Genomic DNA, 16,968 nt, shown 5'->3' with positions numbered 1-16,968 from the left:
ATAAATACATAAAGATTGATAGGGCCATTTTGGCATTAGAAATTTATTCAGAATATAAGAACATTTGTAAAAGTATTATAAATGCATCTGTATAAATAAATGTAGTTTGTACAATTCTATATCAAATCAACACAAAATAGCTATTTTACAGCAGCTAAAGAACTAAAACTATTGGAAAAATTCGCAAAAACTGGTGGTTTATCAATGAAAAATGCCAATATGAACAATAAACCAACACTGACATTTAATGCAAGATAATATGTGCTTTGTAAAGAACAATACATTCAAGCTGGTGTAAAAATGGTATACCTTAGCTGGAAAAGTAAGAGATATAGAATATGTTCCATGCACCATATGACAAACTCATTAACTTATAGAAAACTAATAATACAGTAGAACATGTTACTTTTAGACAAAAATCACTCAATTGACTTAAGTTTGCCATGAGGAAGGAACATTTTCATTTAATACAATGGAATGGAATGGATTTCAGAATCTGATAAATATGATGTCACATTACTACAGTGTGCACCTCTGCCAGGTGATGCCTGACTTGGTGGGCACAAAGATTGGGCTGGATCCTGACTTTGCTCCTGTGGGGAGGATAGCTTCACTTAACATGTTCTTGCTGAAGGAAGGCATATTTTAACAGTTCATCCTGCCTCCTATTTTACGGTCTTCAGCAGAGGGTGGAGTTGGGACGAACTACCATCACCTACCTCTTGCCAGGTCAGACCTTTGCTGAATAAAAAGCTTTCCAGTGGACAGAAGGGTCCCTCCCATTTACAGAACGATAAGTGAAATCCAGCCCACAGCAGTTGCATAAATGAATTATTTTTGGTATTTCCTCTTCAGTTATACCACCTCTTTAGAACCGATAACGTATTCATGTATCCTATCAAAGTACAACTCACAGTCCTTGAGTCTGTTGGTAAATATGCCACTTTCCTACTGCTGAATTTGTACCGTGTTGCTCCCTTCAGTGAAGTTCCTTCCTTGGCTGAAGTGGTGAAACACCACCATGGCTGCATACAAAAATTTAATATTAATGGACCACTCCATTGTGTCTGTGGAGAGCAGCATGTTTTTCAATTTAACAGATGCCAAAATGTTTGTTTTATGGTCAAATTTCTCCTCCACCCACTTACTTTAAAGTGGCATTCTTTCAGTATTGTACTAAGGTGTGGAGATTGTGGCTCTCTGTAGCCTCCTGCCCAGACCATGTTCAGTCAGCTGGTGGAGCATAAATCTCCAGCATCCTTCTCAGCCCCACAGTGCAGCTGAACGGTGCCTGGGGGCTTCTGCCCATTGATTGGCTGTTGGATATGCTCTGGTACCATAAAGATGTATTGTGTTGAGTGCACAGGGGGTACTGCACAAAGAGGTACCTGGATATCAACTTCTAGAACAAGTGAAGAAATAAATACACTGGTACTGTATAATGGAGCTCATGTCAGCATATGTCACCAAGATGTACTGCTTCTATATCTTACCACAACCAAGTGATTCACACTGGCAACACAGACAGTGCTGGCTCTCTGAACAAGACTATGCTTGATTTCTCCAAAGGAAACAGGAAGCATAGCACTTTCACAGACAATTAATCCAACAGAACTGTATAGATAGAAGTCTGTGTCCTGTTACACTCTGCTCTTACTGTATCAGGACACTGCATTCTCTCTTCCTCTTGAATCCTGGTTATAAAAATGCTGTTTCATCTTAAAAAAAGCTACTGATTAGCAGAACTGAATTCCATGCTTGGCACAATCATATCTAAGCTTCTGCATGCAGTTGTCTGCTGCAGATTGTACATTTATTTGCAAAACTATCTGTAGATAGAATAGATAGCATGTGTGGAAAATCCCCTCACCACTATTTTAGGAAATTATGATCCTATGCAGGTACTTTAATTTAAATAGCATGATGCTATCTGTATTCACATTGAAAAATTAGTGGGCAAGCGTCATACTTGACAAACATCTTTCTCACTTTGGACATTTAATATTCAGTTTCTGAGTCAGGCAAGACTTTAATACAACAAACTTAAATGATTTGTGGACAGTAAACATTTTGTTTAAAAGTTGAAACTGGCAAAATGGAAAGTTGGCCTTAGAATGTTCACTTTCTGTTCAGAAGGCAGGTGAGAGGCAGGAAAGGATTAACTCTTCTTTCCAAAGATATAGTCAGAAAAACTTGACAAGCTATTTACTGTGGGTAACCCATCCCTGCAACTAAACCTGAAGAGAACAGGACAGAAGAGAGCCTTCTGTGCATGTAATTCATGCCAAGGGGCTGTCTGAAACCAGTGACAACATGCTTATTTTAGAAATACTCTTTAACAAACCTTTACAAGTGGCCTGCAAACACACATTCTAGACATACTGGTAAAGGAATAACAGAATGCACTACCAATATCTTCCAGGGGCACTGGTATGCAAGGCAGACCAGCTAGCTACCTCTAGCAGTGAATTGGTTCCCTACCAATGGTGGTGAAAAGATGAAGGGAGGGGGGATTCTGAAAGACCTTTTCAAACTAAAGGAGAAGTCTAATAAAGCTTTAAAAAAGTACCCCATGGAAATCATCTAACATATAGATGCTAGGATGGAGAAGACACTCCAGGTTTCTCTGGCTATGAACCAGGAATTAACATTATTTAGTTTCAGGCCCAACTGGAGGAAGGCATTTGCATCCAAAGTATTACTAATCTTACTGATATTTCATCAGGTTTCCACAGTTGTGTTGTAGCACCATTTCACATTATGTTTTTTGTCCCACTTTTAAGTTTCACTTTGTTATGAGAGCTTATCTAGCCTATTTCTTTGAGCTGAAACATATGTCAGGCTTATGGGAAGAGCAGACAGATATGTAAGCATTAAACGCTAGTCTCATGAGAGCTGTAAGCAAGCACTATAGAATGTTTTTAATAGAAATTTAGACATTTGTAACTGATGAAACCCAAAAAGAAGATGAAAGACATTATGAATATACCCAGTAAAGGAACTTTTCTTATCAGTACAAGACATGGCATTAGTCTTTGTTCAGACTGATGGTTTCTAACAGTATTAACTGCCATGCTTAATCAAGAGACAGAAAGCTTGAAGCCACTAACCAAACTAAGTTAAATAAAATGAAAACAGACTAATAGTAAATCCAGAGTAAGTAATGCAATTATGAATTTAAACATGGGAATGAATAAACCTACAAGTTAAAACTTAATTCAAAGACCACCACTTGTAACAAAATATGTGATCTCCAATTGCTGGTTAAATCCAACTCAAAACTTATTTTGGAAAGACACTGATTTTTTATCTGGAGAACATTAATGTCTCTTAATGTAGGAGAGTTTTACTAAGAAATGTCCCATCAGTTTGATGACAAACAGAGACAATGGAAATTGTGCCCCTTATGTATGTTTAGTGAAAGTTTGCTATATTGGAAAATGCTCAGAAAGGTGACAGATTGGGTCCTAATGAGAATTAAACATCAATCACTGTTAGCTAGTTGCTTACTCATTTCAAATGCATACACCTCTGAAAGCTTTTCCTTACATGCAGGATTCCTATTATGAACAACTGTGCAACTCACCGTACTTTTACGGTACACAATTAGATTAATAAACAAAAACAACCTATTTCAGAGGTAACAGACCCTCAACTTATTTTGAAAATACATGATTAGTGACTGCAATATCATAGGACAAGAAATAAAAGTGTAAAAACTCAGTTTGTCTGAAAAGCAACTCATTATCTTCAGTAAAAATATATGGAAGAACACCAGAACACCCTAGGTAGTTGATTATTCTGTTAGAATTATCTTTATTGCAAGTGGTCTAAGCATCAAAGTGCAAGAAAGAAGAAAAAGAAGATGAGCATTTAAGAGCAAGGCACCACAGCTGTATGTGCCATAACTCAAGCCATTTCTCTCCCTTCCATTTGCCAGTATTGCTTTGCCAGAGTGTTATTGCTGCATTTATAATAAGAGAACATTAGAACTGGCTGTCCTACGATATTGGCTGGAATTCATGATTACAGCTATGAATGCCTAACCTAGAGTTGCATATTTCCGACTGGTTTGTAGTCACAATCCCTGCACATTCAATAATGTAGGGCAGTGGTTCTTAACCTCTGGCCCATGGAACTGCAGGGGGTTAGCAGTATCCTCCCAGAGTCTGTGAGGGAATGAAAGAGTATGTGAACTATGTAAACATTCAGACAGTGAACACTTGAACATGTTCTTGGTTCCTGTTAGACTAGTCAGGGCCAATTATCTCTACTTAATAGGTCTGGGTGTGTGTATATTGATCTGTGATCAATATAGCAACCAAGGCTAGGAGGATCTAGGGTGGTGGACAATGCATTTGATTTGTTCTAAAATCTGACTTGTCTTATCACACTGAGCTTATTTTATCAATCACATATGTTGCCATAGATGAGTGTTCAGGTATTCTTATTAAATTTGTATAGAATAATTCCAATAAAAATATTATAAAAGCAGTGTATACTTTTACTTATTTCTCGCTACTCTCCAAATATAAAAATCCTTGATGAGCCACTTTAAATAAATATTTGATGAACTTTAGGGCTTTAAATCTTGAGTTAAGACATGGGGGGGGGGGTTCAACAGCAATAAAATATATTTAAAGGGGTTCTGTGGTAAAGAAACCACTGTTGAGAACCACTGGTGTAAGGAATACCTAAGGCCCATGAAAGCCCCCCAGTCCGGAATTGCTGGGCAGCAGCCAGTGTGAGCAACAGAGTTTTGTTCTCTTCTGAACTGGGATCCAGAAGACTGATACAAGTGATCTCCAGTGCCAGCTTGCTTCTGACTGGCAATGGCTCATGGGGGAGTGGTGGAAATGTCAGCTGGATCCCATTTGACAGAACAGCCCTCCTTTGTCTGCACCAACCACTGCCTAATAAGTTATGAACAAGGGTGGGGAGTCAGGTTGGGAGATGCTACTTAGCTATGTAATTAAGGTAGTTATGTAACTCAGTAGCTGATTTACAATCGTAGCTATTCTTTCATTTAACTTAAAATTGTAGACAACTATTTTGCATGGTGGTCTCTAGCTGTTGCCCCTTCTACAATGGTTTTACTATGCAGAGTGAACAGAACTTACCCCACAACTGTAAGTCAGTTTGAGCACAACTGCACAGTGCATGTATACATTCATTTGATCAGGTACATTTCTTATAACTTAGGCTTTTTTAACATAACAAAGTAAATGAAGCTTCATGAATTACTTTGACACTGTACAGTAAGGACCTACTGAACTTTATGGAAGCCTTGCTGCAAACATACAGAAGTATGTCTTACAACAGTCAGCTACTAAAAAACAGTGCTGCTCCACACCAAACCCTTGTTACAGGGACTTGAGCTGAAAGCATGTGCAACACCAACCAATTCAATATATTCACCTTATTAGCAAGGTGTAGGGACACTGCACTAATACAGCAGTTCTCAACCTATAATCTTCCGGATGTTTTGGTCTCTTAGCTCCCAGAAATCTCAACCACTGTGTCTAGTGCTCAGGAATCCTGGGAGTTGACATCCGAGACGTGTAGGATCAGAGTACACTAGTATGTATGTTTAGAAACAACTGAGTGGTTATTCCCAGAATATGGATTACATTCCCTCCAGAAGTTGGATTTTTGGCAAGCAGTATATTTACCAAAGTGCACAGCTTGGGGGCACTTCCACCTGGCTGCTTCAACAGAAAGAGCAATTATCAAAACATGAAGGAGAAAAGCACCAGATAAGGGGCAACAACAATGCTGCACTACTCCGAGTCTACAATTGCTAAATGTCTGTTTTGACCCCCACCCCCACATATTGGGACTAGAAGCAATATGCAGGAGAATTGGAAGGAGCCCCTAAATTGTAGGTCTCAGAAAAGCAGCAGCTGTTGCAAATGTGTTTTAAAATTTGAAACAGGCTGGTTGTGGAATGGCATGACCTTGCTTGGAGCACTAGCTGCATGCTGTTGTCTCCAGTCAGCTGGAGAGGCATGAAATTAACCCATGCTTCCCTAGAGGCCACTTACAGGACAGTACTTAGACCAGCTATCAATAAATGAATGGACATCTGTATGGTGAATGGCTGTGCACTGTCAGCCTAAAAAAAATGAACGACTGAAAGGAGGCGAAAAGAAGAAATGCTATGATCTAGATGAAAGCTACCTGTGCAGTGGAATTGATCATTCCCTCAAGACTATTGGTGGACTGAGAAGAAATTATTTGATGAAGACACAAAAGTTCTTACTCATACAAGCTGGGGAGAAGGAAAAAGGGAAATCTGCAACGGGAACAAAATAATTACATAGAACCTTGATAAACAGATACAGTACATTTAACATCAGGCACTGATTATGCACAACCATCCCAAAAGCCTCACTTTCCTTTTGGCTCCTGCTCATGATTGCATATTTTCAAAGACAAAACTGCTCTCTAATGCACTGTCTTCCAACTTGGCCCAGGTTGTCTCTGGTCTCCTGCACCCACCACCTACAGTGAGTCCTGCAGGGACTCATATTTGCAATGGCACATGGATTCTTTTGTATTTAATCCCTCTTAAAGTGACGTTTCATTGGTATGAGGTCTTGAGTTCTCTTCTTCTAACAAAGCAATTCTTTGTTTGAGCATTCTCACTTGAGTCTCATGCCTTTCAACCATAGCCATCATTTGGGATTCCAGTTTCTTCAGTTTATTTTGATGCTTCTTCTTTGCTTTCTCATAAGCTGCCACAAGGTTACTGTAGGAAACAAACAGCAGTAGAGGACATTTTACACAAGCAGCTTAGATCTTGACAGTTCACAGTCACATGCAGATTTCTATTAAATTTTTGGTGGTATCATGCACTCACTCCACCAGGAACAGTAACATTAATGGAAAGTGAGTAGGAGAAGAAATTAAGATCAGGATGGGGAACTTGTGTTCTTTCAATGTTGATCACAATATCCATCAGTCCAGCCTTGGTACAAGGGGAGTAAGTTTCATACTACCTAACTAGCCCAATATTATCAACTATGGACAGCAGCTCTCCAGGGTTTCAGGCAGGAGACTTCACTAGCTCTACTTGCAGATGTCAGGGATTGAACCTGGCAACTTTTCTACATAAAGCATATATTCTGCCATTGAACTGTGGCCCCTAGAAGGCACTCAAGTTCCCCAGCCCTTTACCACTTATCTACATGTTACCAAAATATGTGTCTATTTCAGGGTGTACTAGCATAATTACAGGCAGTCCCTTATATATTTGGGCATTTATTGTCTTGCTTTAGTTATAACCCTCTGTGAAGAACAGTATACTAATGACGTATCTCAGTTCAGTCCATGCTGCCATTTACCAGGACAACCCTTTACCTGTTTGCTCTTTTCAAGTCATTCACAAACTCTGCGGATTGCTGGTGCCGGATTTCACTGCTCTTTGTCAGTCGTTCTAAGGCACTCACCAGCTCCTGCACTCTGGCTTTCAGTTTCTTTTCTCTGAAAAATGCAAAGCAAAATGTATTAGTATACAAAATGAATGTCGGCCAACCAATCTAAATCACTCATAGAGAATGTACAAAAGAAATACACAACTGGAAATTGCAGGGGCTTTTCTGCTGCTCTGCTGGCAAGAAGCTATAGAAATACTGCTAAATACTTACACAGTATCTGTTGCAGACTTGGTTTTCTCATGATGTTTATTTGATATATATATATATTCTTGCCCCCCCCCCCCCCCCCCGGACTCACAGTGGCTTACAATCAAGATTAAAACATATTAACTGCTGTCAAGACAACTTACAATTTATGGTGACCCCATGAATGAGAAACTTCTAAGTCACCTTATCCTCAACAGTCCTGCTCAGGTCGTGTAGACTGAGGACCATGGCTTCTTTGATTTGGTCTATCAATCAGGAATGTAGTCTTCCTCTTTTCCTACTACCTTCTACCTTACCATGCACTGTTGTCTTTTCTAGTAAGTTATGTCTTCTCATGATATGATCATAGTACGACAGTCTAAGTTTAGTCATCTTGGTTATGAGGGAGAATTCAAGTTTGATTTGCTCTAGGATCCATTTATTTGTGTGCACAGGATCTGTTGAACTCCTCAGCATGACATTTCAAATGAGTAGCTTTCCTTCCTACCAGCTTTCTTCACTGTCCAGCTTTCACAACCACAGACAGAAATGGGAAATACGATGCCATGGATAATCCTAACTTTCAATGCTCTCAATGATAACATTTTGACACTTTAGGATCTTGTCTAGCTCGGTGTGTTCTAGAACTTAGATTCAGAGAATCAAGCTAGCTTCGTCATTCAGGGCAAAAAAAGACCCAAGTCATGTCAATTTCTTGGGAAGCCTCCCATACTGGCCATTGCACTGGTATTTAATATTACTGTACATCCTTACACTTGTGGATCTTATTTTGTCCCTTCATAGCTGCCTCTTCCAGTCTTAATCTTCCAATTTCTTGACTGCAGTCTCAACTGAGATTAATAACTAAGACAAGGTATGGAAAATATTGGAACTATTTCAACAGTTTCTATGTCTTCATCATCTGCTTGAAATTTATGTAAATTATCTGTGAGCATTATTTTTTATATATGAAGTTGTTGTTGTGTGCCTTCAAGTTGTTTCTGACTTATGACAACCCTAAGGCAACCCTATTATCATCCTATGAAGCTAAGAGAATGTGACTTGTCCAAGGTCACCTAGGGGGTTTACATGGCTGATCTGGGATTTGAACCCTGGTTTACAAAGTTATAGTCAAACATTCAAACCACTACATCATGCTATCTCCACATATATGGAGTACAAATTTTTAAAAAGCATTAAAGTATATATTCAATTAAAAGCACTACTTTTAAAACATTAAAAATTAAAACACTTTAAAATACATGCAGCTGCACACCCAATTCTACATCAAATCACTCTGGTCAGCCAAGGCCTGTTTAAACAAGGTCTTTGCCTTGGCAAAAAGACAGCACAGAAGGGCCAGATCAAACCTCCCTTGGGAGAGAGTTCCAAAGCCTGGGATCAGCCACTGAAGGCTCTCTCCTGTGTCCTCCTCAGGTGAACCTGGGAGGGTGGTGGGATGGATTAAAAGCCTTCCCCTGAAGACCTGGAGCTTGCGCTTGCTCATATGAGGAGATAGGAGCTTTCAGACAGTCTGGACATTAACTGTATAGGGCTTTTCAAAAAAAGTAACTTGAGAATTAAAAAGTGGCAAAGATTGATTAATACATATATTTTTGATAATAAAAAAACTCGTTTCTCTCAATCTATCAGAATCCTCCCCTCAAAAATGGGGGGGGGGGGGGGGTAGCCATACCAGATCTTCAATTTTACAGCTTTTCTCTGACTCCCTTCGAAATTTTATGCAATGATCCTGTTGGAAATAGTAAAGGTTCAGTCTCCCAAATATATCATCTCATTTTGTTGAATTCATATCAAGATTATTATTTATTATTATTAACCTTTATTTATAAAGCGCTGTAAATTTACACAGCGCTGTACATACAATCTTTTTAATTAGACGGTTCCCTGCCCTCAGGCTTACAATCTAAAAAGACACAACACAAAAGGAGAAGGGAGTGGTGGTGGGGAAGGGGATGAGGTCCAGCAGTTCCTCTCTACCTCCAAGGCCTGGACCAAGGCAGGTGGACTGGAGGGAGGGCTTGGCTTCATAATGGATGGTTAATCTTCTTCCAGGGAGGCCTGTTGGAGCTAGCCTGCCTCTCTAGTAGGATAATACATATAAAGTACATAGCAGTACAGGAAATGGTTCGATAAAACAGGCACCAAAAGAACATCAAATAGCAAACGACAATTATGCAATGCCTGGGAAAGCTTCTCTGAACAGGATGGTCTTCAACTCCGTTTTGAAGCTGGTTAAGGAAGTGATGGCCCTTGCTCACGGGGGAAGAAGGTTCCAGGAGTGAGGGGCAGCGAGTGAAAAGGGGCGAATCCGGGATGGGGCAGAGGAAATCCTGGGCTGGGACAGCAGACCTTGACTACCAGAACGGAGGGCCCTGGTGGGAAGGTGAGGAGAAAGAAGGTCTGATAAGTAAGGAGGGGCCAGCCCATGGAGGGCTTTAAACGTCAACAGCAGGAGCTTATACTGAATACGGAAAGGGAGGGGGAGCCAGTGAAGGGATGCCAACACAGGAGAGATGTGGTCAAAGCGGTGAGCGGGTACCATATGTATCAAAACATTGTGAGAAAGTGAACTAAATATACCAATTCCAGAATCAGACTAGTGTGCTATTCGGTCATCTTCTGTGCTGAAGTCAAGATCAGCTTTAACCAGAGATAACTTTCTAAAGCTAGTACATAAATGGCATCTGACCCCTGTTAGGAAATCACAGGTGATAAAATCTATATCACCTTTGTGTTGGAGAGGTTGTCCAGTCTTAGGGACTTATATCCATATGTGGTTATACTGTTCCAAAATAACCCACTTCTGGCCCTATGTGATCAACCAAATTGCTTCAATTACAAAACAAAAAATATTTTTTTGCCCAGGTCTTTTGTTACTTTCAGTATACACAAAAGGTAATAAATCTTTAAAAAACAGAAACTTGATATCTTTTTTTTGACAGCAGCTCGTCTAGAAATGGTTAATAATTGGAAAACAGGTCTTGTATCCCTGGATAGCTGGTGGAAAAGAGTTTGGGATCAATGGCTTATAGAGAAATTAACATATAATATGAAATATAACTCAAAACAACAAAATCAAAGACCTGTTCAGGAAAAATGGTCTCCTCTTATAGATTACATTAATACAATTCTGTTTCTCCTCCATCTAGCCACTGTTCTTTATGGTCAGATTTATTTTAAATGAATTGAATTGTGTAAAATTTTTAATAAGGAAAGTTTTAAACAACATGAAACTTTTTTATACCATTGTTTTATGATTGCAAGATTTTGTATTTTGTATTATGAATAAAGTATTTTTTTAAAAAGTAACTTGTCCCTCCATATTCGCTAGAGTTAGGGGCACAAGACCCCCATGAATATGGAAAAACTGCAAATAACACCATGTTTTTACCTGAGAGGACTAGGTCCCCCAGTGCAACTCTGGTCAATGTCCAGCAATGTCCAACTGCACTGGAGGAGCTACAAATGCCTAGTAGAGTATTCTCTCTAGGAATCTCTAGGTTTTTCACTGCAACTTTTAGTTAAAGTTGACTATCGAGTTGCACAGGGGGACCTAGATATTCCTAGAGAGAACATATTCAAATCTGTGAATAATCAAATCTGCAAATATCAAATCCGCACATATGGACGGATGAGTGTATTTTGAATTATGCTTGGACACTGACCAGCAGCCAGTGAAGCTGTTTCAGCAAAGACATTATCCACTGGTCCTTCTCATGTTGTAAGGAAAGGGGACAAAAAAACAACTTAACTGCTAAGATCTGATTGTCACAATGATGGATATGGGCTACCATTCTACTCCTGGAAGCAAGATTTAGAATTATATTTTTTGAAAAGCATGATATAATCAAAATGAATGGCTGCAAGGAAAACTAAACCCCTACAGAAAGTCTGAGAGCCAAGTGCAACTTTCAAAGAACTAAAAAATAAAAGCATCTGCCAGCATAATTTGACACAGCCTGTAATGTCTGCAAATGTGCAAGATCCACTTTTGATGTCTTAACTAGGGTTTAGTCCTAGACTGACCTGTGGGTGGCACTGTTCTACAGTGCCAGAAGGAGCCATCAAACACTTGTGGTTGTTTTTACAGTAGACTGAGCTATGCAAAAGACTTTTTAAAAAATGGTATGGTAGAAATTTACTTCGCAGTTGCAGTTTCGTAATAAACAGTTAACTTACTAAATGTGTGTGCAAAGGATATGCAACTCAATTAGTGAAATAATATGTAAAAATTAGTGAGATAAACTCAGAGATACCTACCTAATTCAGACTAGGAGAATTCTTCTCTCTTGATGCTACATTTGGTAGTCAAATTAAGTCAGAATATTTGACAGACCCTTGCTCTGCCCTCATAGATGTTCTTCTTAAGGAATAGGCTCTTCAGATACTACTTGAACAGGGTGGAGAATCTTTCTCAGCCCAGAGGCCCACTTCCAACTTGGGAAGAGTCGTGGGCAGTGTACAGGGCCAAGAGCAAAAGTAAAGTGAGGTGGAAACAAAATAAATTGTGTGAAACCAGACATAGTTCTTACCAATCTGGGCACTTTCACACTACACACACAAACCAACTCCATGCTATGCATATCAGAACCCACAGTGCAACAGCTTCCCAGACTACAAATCAAAGTTCAGCTCTATGCAACAGCTTTCTGGGTTGCAAAGCAGAGCTTAGTGGTGTAACAGCTTGTCAAAACACAACACATAGAGACATTGTTTCAACAACATGTCTCAACACTTCCTTTGCACTCTCCTGATTGACAATGCAAATCAATAAAACAAAGAAATAGCACACAGTAGATTTGATGATTCTAAGTTTGTAAAGCATTTACAAATCAATATTGATATTTAAACAACTATTACATACTCAACAATATGAGTAACAGAGTTTTTTTATGGTAACTTTGCATAATCAAGAATTGTACTTTTCAATCATTGTTGTAATTATTAACTTTGCTATTCTTAACAAAACAAACACCTGTTTCATAATCATAGTGTGCCTTTATTATACTATTCAAGTATAGAGTATGGCCTGCATTTACATCAGTAAATGTTGTTCAGGTAGGTGTGCCAGATGATTTCAAACTCTGATCAGGGCTTCTGACATGCCCATAGTTATCTATGGAGACCAATTTATTATAATTTGTACCTTTATTAATTTTACCAATTCACTTTTGCATATCCTGTTCTGTTTGGAGCAGATTTGCATGCTAATTCTTTCAGCATGGAATTAACACTTCCACATTGGAAATCACATATACTCTGCAATATCTGAAAGACCTGTGTTATTTTTGTAATGTGAAACTGATACAGAATTCCAAGTGAAATCTACAGGTATCTTGCACAGGTGTAAGTTCTCCTATCACAGTAAGGAAATGATTTATCACTTTTGTCAAAGGTGGAATGGCTGTATTCAGTTCAGTTGTGGAAACAGAGTTGCCCACACATGGTTGTGCATGTGCATTGCACATTGATGTACATTCACAGTTCATTTTTTTTGCACAATGCCGCAATTCATTAACAAGGGTGCATAACTCTGAGTGTCAAGTTATGCCATATGCTAAACACAAGACCTTGGCCATAAATTAGAAACCCAGTTCTTTTACAGGTAACTCTTCTTCCTTCGAAAAAGATTTGGCTGGCCATTCAAACATTACAAAGTGCACTCAGTGACAAAAAGATCCTTGTGGAGTAGCCTCATGTTTCATCTTCTTCCCTGAAGCTAGCAGTCACTCAACATTTCTGCTGTTAGGCAGCCCAGTGACTGACACAGCATTTCAATCTAGTATTAATCAAGTGCCTCAGGAGACTTGATAATCCCTGAATACCACCCGTCAATTACCCTTCAAAGATAATCAAATTTGTCAACCACCAATAATCTCTCTCTCTCTCTCTCTCTCTCTCTCTCTCTCTCTGTGTATATATGCAGAAGCATGTCCTTTCAAATGTACAGAGCTGGGTTGTGCATGGATAGTTTAAGAGATGCTTCACATTTTTCCTACAGTGAAAGAATCACTATGCAGGAAAAAACAAACATCATGGAATACAGGTATTTACTTCATCTGTGTGGATTGGGCACCAGAATAGAAAATGGTATATTATCCTCTCTTCCTCGTCTAACACTACCCTTCCTAATATACAAATAGTCATTGTTCAAGTACAGGAATCCCCAGCTAACAAAGCACATGTATTCCTGGGCATTATTCCATTAAGAGAAAATTTGGCATGAGAGGCAGAAATAACATGGAAAGAATAGGGATAGTTTCTTGTACCACAAAAAAGAAAAGCACATTAACATGGCTTCAAAAACTTTTCACTGAAGACTAGAAATGTGCACATGTCAAATGAAACATCCAGATCAGGTAAGCCTTGCATAAATAAACAAAAACATTTTGAAGCTTCAAAGCATCTTTCAAAAAGTATCCAGGGATTAAAAAAAATATTTCTTTCACCAGCTTTCATTTTTGTTCTGATTTGCATTCTGATGCCTAAACATATAGCTATGTGTTTTTTTAAAAAAACATGCTGGCCATAGCTGGTGAGTCAGACTATTCTGCTCTGGCCTGTTCTCTGTTTTGCTGTTCATGTATGTTCAGTAAGGTGCTCTGGAGGCAGCTGCTGTTTACTTTGCATGTTGCAGCCAGGCACACATAGCCTATTGTGGGACTGATTAGTGTAGAACCCCATTCTTCCCAGTTCAAAATTTATTGGATTGTTTACTGCAAGCATGCTACTGCAATCTGATGCTGAAAGTCTGTTTCTCCAGCTCTTTTCCACCAGCCTCCCAATGCTGATACTCCTTGAAAAGCATCAGCACAACAAAGAACAAGGAGAAAACTGGTAAGGCATACATATACTTTGTAAAATTGAGCTTCTTTGTCTGAGGTTTTGTTGAATAAGGTACACCTGTATTCTGATGACACTTAGAAAGCAAATCGCAAGGACACTTCTGTTTTCCCAGCAGATGTATTCCAAACAAAAGACTGACATGTATAACATATTTGTCCAAACCAGAAAGCAAGGGTCTGTAACCAATAGTACTGGTTCTTTTAATGAGGTCAATATTTAAAATTTACAAATCCTAGAATAGTATCCACTATTTTAAAATTATGCATGAGGTCTCCCTTGCAGCTTCTGTCTTAGTAACCTTTTATTGAGAAGCAGGCATTTGCACAGCCAGGTGCGATGCATCCTGCACCCATTAAGGGACTAAGATGTCCTTTGGCTAAAGAGAGCTTGAGAAAAAATGGGATTAATGAAAAGGCTGGAATCCCTCAATCCTGCAGATGGCTACATCATTATCAGATGTGCTCCACAGCTTCAACTGCAGTCTGTCTCAGGACTTGGCGCTCAACTGCACCAGAGCCCCCAGGGTCCCCCGCTGTTTAACGTACATGGTAATTAGGTCATGGAAAGTGAAGTGTGGAATAAATGCTGGCAAGAAGCTGTGAACACAATGCTATGGGAGGAGCAAATGGATTTGCTTTCATACACAATTTAGGTTGGCATCTGTGTGCACACTGCAGGGTAACAGAATGGACAATTTTGCTATCACTTTTAAACTGATATTGTATGTTTTATGGAATCTTTATGGTATAGCAGCTTTACATTCTGTTGGTTTTGGCTGCTCATTTGATCTGAGCATCTGTATCCAAGCAACTTTTCCTATTATCTAACCAAGAGAGCTCAAGTTCAAAGGAAAGGATCCTAAAATAAGAGGCAAAGCTTCACATTCTAAAGCAATCTCTTTAAATAGCAGTATGCCTTGCAGATTATTATGTTAAAACTTTCTGAATGACATTAAAATCAACTGTCAACAAACAGGACCTATCATCCAGGAAATGTGGACATGTTTAAAAAGAACCCACACAAAGGTTTTTTTTTCTTCCTGAAAACCAAACATCAGAATGGCTTGTCTAATGGAGGTTCAATATCCTAGTCCAGAGTTTGCAAGCCTCATAAAATACAATGGAACAAAGCAGCAAAACCCAAATCTATTTATACATTTTTCTTTTGCTGAAAATGGAGAGGCAGCCTGACAATTCTGAAAATGAAATTCATCTCTGGCCAAAACAAAATTTAATCTAAACAAATATGATACAGCAGACAGAGTACTTCTGGATTTCATTATTTAAAATTTTAATTGCTTCCTCCCCTTTAAAGGTGCTTAGAGGAGCTGTATCATTACACAACATCTCTGCAAGCTGTTATCTGTGTTGCAACATGGTTGCATGGGCATATACACCTGGATTTTCCAGGTCCAAACCACTGGAAATCATTTCCAAGTCACTGGAAAACCAATGAGAGTAGTTCACTTATGGTGAACCAATGAGTTGTCAGTAATGGTGGGCTACAAGTGAGCAGCTGTTATCCATTTCCGCGTTGAAAGGCTGGGCAAGTTCTGGGGATTAATTTCATACTGCTGGGATCCACTAAGTCTCTCTAATATGATTTTTTAAAAGCCCTAAAATATATTTCAGGGGAGGTTGTGTGTGTGTGTCTGTTTTTTAAAGTTCAAATGGTGGATTTGCATGTTGTTTAAAAGGAGAATTGCTTCTCCTGGAAATTTCTGGGAACAGTAATTCTCCTGTGTTTTTCTTGCCAATTTAATTTTCTTGTTAGAGGGTATTCTGGGAGGTTTGTAGGCCTTACATTTCAGCCTTCTGCCCATTGGTAAGAGGAAAACAGCAATCTGCTGCATCAGGCCCTCTTAAGAAGAGAGCTGTGAGTGGCATTTGACATTCTATTAGTGATATACACAAGTATAAATTGCACTACACATGCTGAGTGAGTTCTTTGGACAATGCACAAGGGTCATATCCAGCTGATGGCGGCATAAGCAGACTTGCACATGTGGGATCACTGTACTACATATTGCAGTGCATTAAAATACACAGAGTAGCATGTGAACATACATTGCCTGTATACACTTCCTTTGTGCACTGTAGCTGCATAATGTATTGTCAGCCACGCACACTGACATTGAACGACACATGTTGTCCTATAACTGGTATTTGGAAAAAGGGTTGCATAATTGCTGATATTTATACAATGATGAACCTATGCAGGATCTCAGCTACAGAATACTATATAATAAGTGATATAAATAAAAAACAATAAAACTAAAAGCATCTGTCAGATGATCTGTACCTTGTCTCACCCTGCTGTACATCTGGCAAACTAAAGTTTCTGTGCTTCCTGGGCCTGCCTGATGACATCATCACAAGACTGCAGTAGCTGAAAGGAATGGATGTTTCAGCAATGCAAGAGACTAGTTGACAGGGAATTAAGCCGAAATCATTCACTCACTCCTTGCAAAATA

General features: G+C 39.0%; 1 protein-coding gene across 2 annotated transcripts in view; it reads right to left on the bottom strand.

Annotated features, from left to right (window-relative positions):
- Positions 1-37: 37 nt before the first annotated feature.
- The window catches only part of MCC (MCC regulator of Wnt signaling pathway), a 293,206-nt gene continuing 276,275 nt past the window's right edge, over positions 38-16,968 (bottom strand). For both annotated transcript variants that reach the window (XM_089492179.1, XM_089492187.1), the window contains 2 exons: positions 7,363-7,485; positions 38-6,751 (listed from right to left, as the gene is read on the bottom strand). In XM_089492179.1, coding sequence (XP_089348305.1) covers positions 6,571-6,751; positions 7,363-7,485 — 304 coding nt within the window. In that variant the 3' untranslated portion in view covers positions 38-6,570. The remainder of the gene's footprint in view (positions 6,752-7,362; positions 7,486-16,968) is intronic.

Source organism: Sceloporus occidentalis, unplaced genomic scaffold (genome assembly GCF_023333645.1).
Source record: "Sceloporus occidentalis isolate IW3139 unplaced genomic scaffold, rSceOcc1.0.p SCAF_1, whole genome shotgun sequence".
Lineage (NCBI taxonomy): Eukaryota > Metazoa > Chordata > Lepidosauria > Squamata > Phrynosomatidae > Sceloporus > Sceloporus occidentalis.
This window is presented reverse-complemented; position numbering and strand designations above follow the sequence as displayed.